At 37.8% G+C, this 12,338-nt stretch overlaps 1 protein-coding gene across 2 annotated transcripts in view; it reads left to right on the top strand.

The window, feature by feature from the left end:
- Window positions 1-11,808, top strand: part of LOC145986867 (uncharacterized) — a 95,846-nt gene extending 84,038 nt beyond the window's left edge. For both annotated transcript variants that reach the window (XR_014441614.1, XM_083121339.1), the window contains exons 2-5: window positions 831-978; window positions 4,988-5,155; window positions 9,125-9,215; window positions 11,298-11,808. Coding sequence is in view for 1 of the 2 variants with exons in the window: in XM_083121339.1 (XP_082977465.1) it covers window positions 834-978; window positions 4,988-5,155; window positions 9,125-9,215; window positions 11,298-11,334 (441 nt within the window). In the remaining variant the exon portion in view is untranslated. The remainder of the gene's footprint in view (window positions 1-830; window positions 979-4,987; window positions 5,156-9,124; window positions 9,216-11,297) is intronic.
- The last annotated feature ends 530 nt before the right edge of the window (window positions 11,809-12,338 follow it).

The following is a 12,338-nucleotide window of genomic DNA, read 5'->3' as shown; positions in this document are numbered from 1 at the left end:
GCACAGTAAGGCTAATCAGGACTGGACCAACAGTTTAAAGTGGGATCCGAACCACTATGTGCCTCCACCGGGTATCGAACCCGAGACCCCTTGATTACAAGGCAATGACGCTACCACTGCGCCAGTGAGGTCGGCTCATAAGCATTATTCTATCTTTACATGAGTGGCTGTGGGGCTCACTCAGCCTCTTATCAGAAGGTCATTCGGGAGGCCGCAATCGATAATGTGTTGAACAGTACCTTCACACTTGCATCATAATACGGTGCTATGTATGTACAAACAGCCGCAGAGATAACAATAGACAAATTGTCCGTCGCTATTTTAGTTTTTTTCTTCTTCATTGTACGTAGATTTAGGGAATGGGATTGAACCTGTGCTGAAGCAGCGGTTGTCCTCGGCTTATTGGTATTTTTTTGTTTCAATTGCTGAACCCCACGTTACAGAAAATATAATGAATGAACATGGTAATTGACAATTTCCCTATTATATTTGCCGCAGGCTGTACAGGAATAGCTTTTACGTTTTCCCCTTTAAAAACAGGTTTCATACGAAATCAGCACTTTGTTATCAAAATACATTAAAATAATTTTTTCCACAGTCAAGTTTCCCAGAAAAAATAATGAAATAAAGCATGCAATAATTACATTAGAATTATTTTTAAAACTTTTCCCAAAAAGCTGCGATTCTTGCAGTAGGAGGAGAATTAATTGGCATTTGAGGTAACGTTAGGTGTGTGTGGAAAAATCATTGATTTCAAGAACACTGCAAGATTTCACGGCAAACAAAGATAAACTGTTTTTTTTTTAACCTTGTCCTTTTATCTTCCGTAGACAATGGCATCGTCGACCACGTGTACGAGACAGCTCATAGCCATATCCATAGTTGTGGTTGTCCTCTGGTCCCTTATGGTTGCATCTTCAGCGCAACAGTTTTATCCGAACGGGAGATACGGCAAGAGGGAAGAGCGGGCAATAGAAGGTATGTATAAAAGGGTGTGCAAGAATGTTTTTCATGATCAGTAAATATAATTTGCTACTAGAAGAAAATCACTTCTTGATTTAATATATATATATATATATATATATATATATATATATATATATATATATATATATATATATATATATATCCTGCATCAGGGGATCCCAAACTTTTTCGTCTCACGGCACCATTAGTGTTTCAAGACATTTTCGCCGTGCCCCGGTCAGGATGTAGGCCTATCTAACACTTGCAACGCTCAGTTAGTGATGTTAGGTTGCTTGCCCTGAGTTAAAAAATAAACACATATTTCAAATTCAGAAACATTTTGTGTGTAAAAAGTTCTAAATAAGCACATATTAGGAACAATCATAACATTTCACCGAAAATATTGGAACATTTCGCTGCGCCACGGCTCACACTTTGGGAACCACTGTCCTAGATGCTTTTATTTCTTAAGATCTCTCTCTCTCTCTCTCTCTATGTTTGGGTGAGTGTCATTGGTACCTAACAGCTGAATCATGGAATGATTGATTGATTTGGTTTATTTTACATAGGATTTCTGCCACTTTTGGCTAATCGCGAAGAACTGAATCATGGAGCGAGATAGTGTTAAAGTTAAAACATTAATGCTTGAAAAACAAAGCTTGTTAGTCGCTGAGGTATTTCGTCTAAATGTCAATGTTATAGTGTATCTTTCGATACATGCATTAACCAATTTAGGCCTAAAGTGAAAATTGAAACAAAAACAACAAAAATTTTGCAATTACTTTACAATGATCATACTTGAAAGATTGAGAACGTTTTATGATCTTTCTCCGTTCATTCTTAACACTTGAACTTAAATATCCCCTTTTTTTATATTTTTCTTGTTTTTTTGGTGGCTAAAGAGGTAGGGGAAATGCAAAGCTCCTTTTATAACATATTTTTATGTTTGGTTTTGAAACAAATTCTTGATTCATTCACATTAGGCATCCTACAGGATAGTTGACAAGTTGCTGATTCTACAACAAAAATCGTAAATTTTAAATGTCATTGTAGAAACTTGCGAAGCATAAGATCTCTATGCATTTATACAAAACTGTGTATCATAACAGGTTAAAGATTCAGGGGGAGGGGGCCTTGGGGAAGCTACAGATCCTAGCCTCCATCTTCAAAGGTGTCTCCACTAGGAAGAAAAAATGCTTTGAAAGTAATTTAAAAAAATATATTTGATACGTGCCAAACACATTAGAAATAACTATATATTCTTATATGTCAGTCTTTGGAAGTATAAAAGGCTACGTTTACAGTTCCATTCTTGACGTATTCGCATGGAGGAAATTTTCTCTTCAGTTTTTGCCACATCTTTAACCAAATGTTCGGACGAATGATCTCACATGAAACAATGGAAAATTTATGACAGAGTACTTCGACGAAAAAGCCTATCCCTGGATTTTCCTAATTTCCCAACTGTCGGCAAATTTTGATTAGCTGTGATTTCAGAACTCGATAAATAGTTGACTGTCGACGTGTTCCTCGATAAGTAACACATAATTTCGGAAAATGTTAGTTTTCGTGTCAGAATTTGAAAATAATTACTCGCAGGAGAAATTCTGACACGTCGAGAAAAAATTAACATTTGCATCATTAAGTGTCACTTTTATTCCCTTTCCCTGAACGAGATTAATAAAATTATGGGTAAAATAGTGTTCTTATTTCTGAAATTTGAAGTAATTATATAATTAATAAAAGTTTGGAAAGTATGGTGGGTAGAACTGATCACATACGGTACAAACGAGATGAAATATTCCTACACACTTACTTAGAAACAATCCTTACTACGTTTAAGACGTGATGAAATATTGGGACCGGCAAGGATTGTGAATATGTGCGTGAAGGAAATGAGCTTACAACATATGTCGTACTTTAAGAATTCACTGGAAAGATTAATAATTCAAGCCATGTATCGTAGTGTCATGCCCAAGAATTTCCTAAGGAGGTTTGGACTCATAATTTTTCACTTATCTCATATTTTGTTTAGGATATTTGGGCCAACTGAGGATATTGCCCTCCCAAGCCCTGAACACGCCACTGCTTGTTCACTAACTATATTTTCTTCATCTCAATTTAAATTAAAATCATATTCAGTCAAATGTTACTTTATATTCTGTACAATTCCCAAACAACTATAAACAGTGTAATTTGAATAACAAAACAACATACTCCAAATCAGAGTAATTACTCCTATGTCTAGCACTATCCTAACAAACTAAATCTCCAGCCTTCTTAAACCCGAAGGTTTATAGCTGCAAGAATAAAATATCCTTGACATTATAATCTTCGGGACCAGTCAATATCTTCAATGCAATCTCCAATGCTAAACTTTCCTCTCTTCTCAAACCAACGTAAGGCTTCTTCACTTAACGACAGTGAGAAATGAGTTTAGTTTATGAACTTATAATGAAGAGAGAGCGAGATAGAGACTAACTATTTCTATGGCTGCTCTTAATGATATTTCTGCATCACATTAAAATCGTTGGTACATACGCTCTTGCAATACTCTTGCTTCATCTGACATAGAAACTACTGCTATATAGAATTTGTTTTTTCCAATTTTATCCACCTTTCTAAGTCCCATTCCAAAACCGCACTATAAATAATAAAGAAATGGATCTCTTTTATTTAAGATTTCATTTAGAAACCTTGCTATTGGGTTTCATAATACAAGAAAGAAAATTTTATTATCAATACAATTACTGTACAAATCACTTCATTTCAGTTTTCATCCAACCGCTTTCCTCACGTTACCCAACCTCACGCGTGGTGCTGTGTGGAGAGTCATTGTTTTGTTTTCCACGGTGAAGCAGCGGTGTATGTTCACTTTCTCTCTACCGCTTGAAAGGGGAAATTATATTTTAATAAAACCCGCTGAGTTTTAGTAGCAAGTGAACGGTCTTTCCTTGTTTTGTTTTTATTATTCAAACAGCAGCTTTTAGTTCACGAGCTAAGTTGATTAAGGGTTTGGAAGCTTGATAGGTACGAGAGGTGCAGCCTTTCGGGGATAACTTTCACGTGTGTCAGCGAATGAAAAGCTCTGGAGCACAGATATTTTCTTTTCGTTACATGAAAAGGCACTCTGTTGCCAGACGCGGACTTAGGAAGGAGCTTCAGTCCAGAGCCTCCATCTACTGGCTCGTTAAAAATCGAAACGAGACCGAGATCAAACCCTTCGAGACTTGTCGAGAAGAAACCATGAACGAAGTAGGACTCTGTAAAATCGAGCCGAGACAGAGACTCTCGACATTTTGTTTACGAAACTTCAAAACTTACTTAAACCAAATCTACTCTGCTATTCAATTTCTTGACATGCGGAGAGGATATCTCTATCTATCTACATATATATATTTACTGGGTGTGGCAGAAGGAATGACCTTTTATAGTTGCTTGTAATCTCTACTAAATCTTTTGTGATAATTACATCTGCTTGAGTGCAGCTAGAAAAAATAGAGTTCAATAATACCTCATGAACATAATTATGCAATATGTACTTCGTTTATATATTAATAAGAGTACTAATTGTTTCAAGTTAAATGTTCAAAATACTGACATCTTGCGAGACTATCAACCACACACAAGCAAGCCTTACAACATAATTCTTGGTTAATGTCAGACATTTAGTCCCAAATTATGTATTGTTGGTTCATGGTTTGTGTATGAAACAAAATCTTTGACACCCGACACAAAAAGAAATAGGGCGGCGTTAGGTCTGGCGGTGAAGGTGGCCACTCTACTGCATGGGCCATTTTACTTCAGGGAATCTGGTATACAAACTTTACTAACTCAGCAAGTCTGTTACAATTAAAACATCTCGACAATATTCGCTGGTAAGAAAAGGACGTTACTTCTGTCGCACCCTGGGCACACCACGGAGGATGATTTATATATATATATATATATATATATATATATATATATATATATATATATATATATATATATATATATATAGCAGCTTCGTTTCTTTCAGTTCGCGACGCCAGCTTCAAATTCTACCCAGGAAGCCGCTTCGGGCGGAGGGACGCTCCCTCCGACATCAAGCTGGAGCAGAGATCGGACAAGAACACGAACGTCGTTCAGAGAACGGACAAGTTCTTCCTCAACAGCCGCTACGGAAAGAGGAACAACATGGACTTAGGTGAGTGAAAGCATTTTCCCTTTGTCACTCCAAACTGCTAGCGTTATTACAAAAAGAGGACAAACCTCTACTGAAAAGAAAATAATTGTAATGGCAACATAAGACATCAAAAAAATTCCTCTGCGGAGCTTTTTGCTAGCTTGTTTTTGTCATTTTGAATTCCAAGTGCCCTATACATCTCAGCGCTTAATATAAGAATGTATTTCTTGGCTTTGGTTTTTAATGAGCAACTGATCCTTGCGTTATTTTTAATGTGTGAATTTATTAATGTCTAATCAAAGTTTATCATTAAATTAGCAGAGCCCTAACCATTACAGAGGTTGTTTCCGATCTATTGTGACGATTTCAAACTGCTCCTCTTTTAAGAGAAACCATGTCACCACCATCGAGAGTGCTCTATTTGGTGGCCCTGCATCTTGGCAATTGTCCGACAGTGAAGTTTCCACTGTAGGAGACTGGCACAAAGTGTAGTCATGTCCAGCCTCAACCACTCTTCCTGACAGGCTTTCCATAGCCCTTCAATGGTACGGGGTCTTCTCTGAGACAAGGCTCGTTTCAGTAGGCCGAAGGCGCAAACGTCCATCGGTGAGACATCAGGTGACTTCACTGCAATGTCTGTGAAAGAAATGGCACGAATTCCAGTTTCTTCTTCCATTTGTTGGAGGAAGAGGCGGGTTGAGCGAGATGTGTGACTTGACGCCATGTCTTGATGCACCCACAAACGATTCTGATCCCTCCCGTAGAGATGGGGAATGTCATGGCGATAAACGGGTGCCAGGACGTTAGCCTGATAACAATCGGAATTAACCTTCGTATTTTTGGCAACACGATGTATGGTCAGATTGCCATTGTACGATTATCCAGCAATGATCGTGAAACCTGCGCCAAAACTTTCCTTACATTCAGTGAACCATCTTTGTAAGTCAATCGAACCTGTCGATCGATAAAAAATTGCACGTGGCTTGTGACAGTCATCAAGGTAAACATATGCCTCGTCCAATGTAACAACGAACTTCCATTTTTCACCTGACAGGTGCCGCTCATAAAGCTTGCGACAGTTGGTGCGACGTTCCTTAGATGTGTTTTTGCAAAAGCTTATGAACACGCCCCTTGCGTCGCTTTTCCAAACCCAAATCGCAGTGAATGATGGTGTGCACTGTCTTCAGTGATGTTTGTAGCCGGTTCGCGATATTGCTCTGTGTGGCTGGATTCTCCCTGGTGACCAACGCCCTGACAACCCGAATCGTAGCTGGTGTGCGGCTATTGGTAGGCCAGGGGTTGGCCTGTTTCTGCCCCACAGGAATCACCCCACGCCTCGTCTTACCTGCCTGCCCCTTTCAATACCCGTGATATGCCATTTTTGGACACAGTGAATCCACGCTCCTTGCACAGTTTTATAATGGCACTATAACTGTAGTTTACGTCGGAAAGTGCAGTTATGTAACCCTCCCAATATGCACTGATTTTTGGCGGCATTCTTCCCGATATGCTGTTACGCACAGTCAACGGTCCAACGTGCCCACACGACTGGCAGCTTCGTTCTCTTCCCGCTTGGTGGTGCTCCACAAGGTGTGCAATTTCGTCACCATACATCGGAAACAACCTCTGTATTTCCTTATGTGACGATCTCGATTAGCAGTAACGCTAGCAAACATAGGTATAATTTTCAAATAAATTGTTACAACATTACAGTCTGCATGTTCGAAACGAGGCTGCCAACACATTTTGTTTGCATTTGTTCTTTCGTCAATTTCCCCTGTCGCACGTGTCCCTTGTGATTGTTGTTTTTGAATGGCACGCGAAACACTCCGTAGTGATGTTCGAACAGCGCCTTACGACGCCAGGTATCTCGGGTTTAAATCCTGACCTAGACATCGGTGTTATTTGTTATTTCATCATATCATCACACTCATCCTCATCTTCGCGATTAGCCGAAAGTGGTAGAAAAGCGAAGTAAAGTAAACCAAATCAATCAATCAACTATGGAGACTTTTAGAAAGAATAGTCTTGAATTTCAGTTCGCCTATTCTTTGTCTTGGTCAGTTTATAAATACTGTCAATGCTTCTTACAACATCGAAAGTATCATTAATATTTTGGATTTTGCTCAGGCAGTGCTCATTTCAGTGAATATATTTGAACGTTTCCCGGCGTCCCTGTAAGCCAGCCACATCGACCACTTTACGATCCCTTGCTTTAAGCTTTTTCACAAGTAAAGGTCGGCCGAAGGATGGTTCTGATCTCACCACTCCCACCGTCATCACCACCACATACCCTATATTATTTCATGACACGGATTTATTATTTATTTATTATTATTTTTCTCTAACGCGAGATATTTGGAGAAATTGAACACTATAAAATTTCTCATGCAGTCCTTTAATAAACATGCGTTTACTTGAATTGTTTTGTGCATCATTTTAAAGATAAAAAAACCAACAAAAGTCACAGTAAAGTCAAAACCATTACCTGCCATCTTGTTCGCATAACCAAAGACTGCTATTACCCTTAACGAGGCGTTTAAAAGCAAGTTCGAAGAATTGCATCGTTGCGATAAGAGATTAACTCTTGATTTAACGATTCCTCCTTAACGAAGTTTTAGTAAACTTGCGTTCCATGTAGTGGGTATTGAAGAAACTTGTAAACAAGGGTATTTCTCTTTTTTTCTTCCTGATCAGAGCAGGGAGCAACTTTGAAAGTTTCGGTCTTACACGTTGGTCGCTGGTGATTACAAGGAATATCGTTCTAGCATCATAACAAGAACCGCAAAGTAAACATGTGTTCATTACCACTTCATGAAAGATTGATAATTACTGAAGAGGCGGTGTGTGTGTTGCAAACTCTTGTGCCACGATCCATTCGACAGAATTAAATTGCAAACATTTTTACATGTGCATTTGGAATGTCAACATCCGTAGGGCAAAAATCAGATGCATGAATGTTTGACAGAATAACAAAAACAACAATAATCATAAAAATATGATTAACTCACCTCTGACGAGTTTGTTTGTATAGCTTAAGTCTTCATTGAAACTCCAGTTCGATATCTTTGACACAGTTCGAGAGGAAGTCGTCCGGTAGCGACTCTGATCGAGTTGGTGTTTTTTAAGTTCACTTTATGCACATAAAGGCTAATCGGGACTGGCCTACAGTTTAAAGCGGGATCCGAACGACTATGTGCCTCCACCAGGTATCGAACCCGGGACCCCTTGATTACAAGGCAATGATGCTACCTCTGCGCCATCGTGTAGGTCCACCTGTTTTTCTGAAAAGCGCTGTTGTCAAGTCTACCTGCTGCAGTGTTCAGACATCCATTCATTCACTGTGACGTTTTACTCCCAAGGTCTCCTTATTGTATATATATGTATATAAAAAAATGCACAACACAATATCACAACCTAACAAAGATTACGCAACCGCAACCTTACGTTAAGAAATATGTAAAGAAATTGAATTGGCAACATCTCATTTACTCCACGTGGGCTTAACAAGTACTGTCAGCTTTTGGACGGAAAAGATTTTGGTGGGAAAGATTTGAGGAAAGTATTTACTGGGATTCTACGTGGACTTGGCATGTGGTTGTCAGAGGGGAAACTTATCTTTCGAAACTCGCTTTGAAGTAAAGGGTCGTTCCGATGAGGACTGGAACTGTAGTTACAGTTCAGGATTTTAACAAGATGACTCGGCGTCTTCAGAAGTACGACATATGAGAGAATAAAACTTACAGCAAAAATAATCTGGAAGACTACAATTCAATTAAATGAATAAAAGAGACCATCCTAAGCTAACGAAGCAGTACAGAAGGGCAAGAAGCCTGAGGACGCTTCAGTACATTTCCCTGTTATTATATGATAACTATATTTTTAACCTTGAGCTTTTAAGTTGAGTTACTCATATGCTATGTCTTCTTTTCTCATACTTCATGAACGCAAGGTGTTTCATATCTCTTATCACTTTATTTCAATTTTCAGTGAACTCTGCAGAATTGTCCTTAGCAAGTGAAGATAACACCGACGTCACATGTCTGTACGCTGGGATCAGCAACGTGTACCGCTGCTACAGGTAAGGGCGAAAGCAAATGTGAATTTACATGCTTCATAAATCTATATCCACAACACGCGACCGCGACACAATATTAATTACGCCTAAGGAAATAAATGACTGTGCTCGTACATTAGTAAGACTGAATGGAAAGACTTAAAAAAAAAAGTGGATGGGGGGAGATTTTGTACAAAAACGCTTTAGCATCAGATCTGCATTTGGGTTGCTAGGCGCTTGGAGCTGCTTTCCCTTATTATCTTTCAAAAGTGTCATCTCATAAGGAGTTATGTACTTTTAGGGAGAAATTGGCATAACATATCCTGAACCAATGCCCAAGTTGTTCTCCAGATGCAAAGTTTCAAATTACAGTGTAAGACTCGTCTCAATGTAAACACAATTTCACACATTCCATCAATTTTTTATAAAAATCAAGCAATGTATGTGATCATTATGCAAAGGCGTTTGATAATTTTACATATTTTATAAATGTCGAAAGAGCGCTCAAGTATAATAATAATATGTATCATCAAATAATTGGTTAAATTAAGTCAATTTGTTTGGGTATTTTTTCATTTTTCACCACTTTTTGGCAATTTTAGGTCACTTTTGAGCAGTTTTAATGGTTTTCTGGAAGGTAATGGCATTTTTTGTTATATTATGAGGTTATATTTATTACTTATTATTTCTGCTTCTTAACGCTTGTCCACACAAAAGCAAACAACATTTCCATGAAACATAGTAGGTCCATAGCAATAACTCTATTTCAAGTATTATCAGGTGAAAATTTCCTACAGCTGGCTGTAAATTAAATCAAATCCAAGAGACATTGCTAGCATTCAATATGGTCCAATTGTTTCAGTGGAAGTAGAGAGACAACAATCATTTTTTGTGAGAATCTCCACAAAGTGTTCATTTTATTTCAGATTTATTGTGAGAAGTCACTGTAATTTGTGCTTTCAAAAACAATACAGAATAAAATTTACTTTTGTAAATTGATTGGAAATGGGATATATTTGCCAGTTCTTCAATAATCAGCATGTTTCCTACAGGAGGTGTCCAGGAGACATTACCCCATTCTCGAACATGTAGTAAATTTAATAATTTTGCCCTCTCATCAAATTTCTCATTACTTGTTAACGAACTAATAATGAGGGAAATATTTTTTTAAAATGTATTGTCCATTTTTTTAAAAAAAAATGTGCGTATTTTTTTTTACTGTTTTTAGATCATAAATGCATTTTTAGGTCATTAAGTGCCTTGCCACAATGATCATATACTGTGCAGTGTATGTTGTCTTAAATGAATGGGCTTTGAACAACTTCCAACAATAAAAATTATCTGAAATTTTTCTCAACCCTGAAATTCCCTAGCTTTAACAACTCACCACTGAAACTCCGGACTTTTCCCTCGACATTGAAATTCCTTCCTTGCGTTCTCGTCTATATTTCAACACATCGACGTATATTTCGTTAATCTAAGCTGATTTATGAAACACTGTATGTTATCTGGTAACCTGCAACAAAAAATGTAAAATGTAAAATCCAAAAAACGCTGCTGATTAGGGATTACACATAGCTACGCTGAATAAGGTAAAATGAAAAGAAGAACGTGTACACGTATTAAATCAGTCTTTGGAAAAAATGTAATTAGAAAATTAGAAGTTAGTAAGTTTTTATTAAGTAGCTGTTACTTTCTAAGGTGGACAACGGTAAACGTAATTTAGTTACTTTTTAAACAGCAACTCTGTTTCTTTATGACAATACATTCCCAAATGTTATAAATGAAGAGCCGGAAGCCTGTGTGCGTTAAGATTCGATTTCGACCTCTCCATGAGAGTTCCTGGGTTCGATTCCCATTCTGGGAATACGTGAACGTCCAGAGGCTCAACCACGAATTTTTATCTGGAGGGACCAAGTACCAGGATAAACGTACCAATAATAATATACTTATTATAGAATTAACAAAATGTCAATCGCGCTGTGCTAACCACTCCGCTACGGTGTAAGGAGTGGTATTCATCCGTATTTGCACTATAAATTATCTTCCATGCTCTCGAGTGGTTATATGGTTTGTGACTTCCTAATGGTATATTCTCTTTTGCAGAAAGGACAGTGCAAACGAAGACAGGACAGTGAACTGAGAGAACTAGAGAACCGTCTCCAGCATCCACACTAGCATCACCTAACACCTCCTTGGCCAGCGGTAACTCACCGCCACTTCTTCAACCAACGACCTTGAACTTGGCTGGGGTTCACAGGCCACGTCTCTTCCTTATGGACACGTCCGTCGAGATAATTCCTGCAGCCTTTATTTTCCTGCAAATAAATTTTTGGTTTGTTCGAATTTATTACCACAAAAAAAGCATGCCGTAGGGTGCAACGTGCTGGAGAAAATAAAATAAATATATCACTCTACAATTTCCGACATCTGTTTATTGTTAAACTTTATTCATTTCCTATGTGTTCGTTCGCAATACTCTTTAGGGACAAAAACGATAAGTTATTATAATATTCTGAGAGCTTTGAAACTTCTCTGATGTCAATCCTCAACTTTCATTGTCATTTAAAAAAAAGCATTAATATTTTGTATATTTCATCCTGTATGTATATGTATATTAAGGGGAATAATTAAATAAACGCTTTAAAATAGTAAAGCATACTGTTCTTTTATAACTGAATGCTCTATATCTCTTACACCACCCTGCAATCAAGTGGCATGGCAAAATTGCTACCAAAAAAAAATAAATCAGACCCATGATTGACACTGCTATTGTTGTGTCCAGCGAGGTGCCAAGGAATTTTGTAATGGGAGATTATGTTTTCTTTCTTACTTGAGTAATATTTATGGGGGGGGGGTTATACCAGAATGAAAATGTGGCGCGGAATATATTATATTTTCAAACTCAAGCCAACCAAGACTATATGTAAATAGAACATGAATTCAGTCTACGTACAGTATGCCTAAAAAAACAGTCCTGACTGTGAGTGGGGAATAAGGTTTAACGAACCATCGTACCTTTTTATAATGACGGATAATATTCACTGATGCGTAACTAAATGAAGGTACTGATCAAAAATGTGGTAGATGATAATACTGATGATGGCAAAGATTTAGCTATGTGACGGAGGAGTTTAATTGCAGACC

The sequence above is a fragment of the Lepisma saccharinum genome, chromosome 1 (assembly GCF_977018435.1).
Source record: "Lepisma saccharinum chromosome 1, izLepSacc3.1, whole genome shotgun sequence".
Lineage (NCBI taxonomy): Eukaryota > Metazoa > Arthropoda > Insecta > Zygentoma > Lepismatidae > Lepisma > Lepisma saccharinum.
This window is presented reverse-complemented; position numbering and strand designations above follow the sequence as displayed.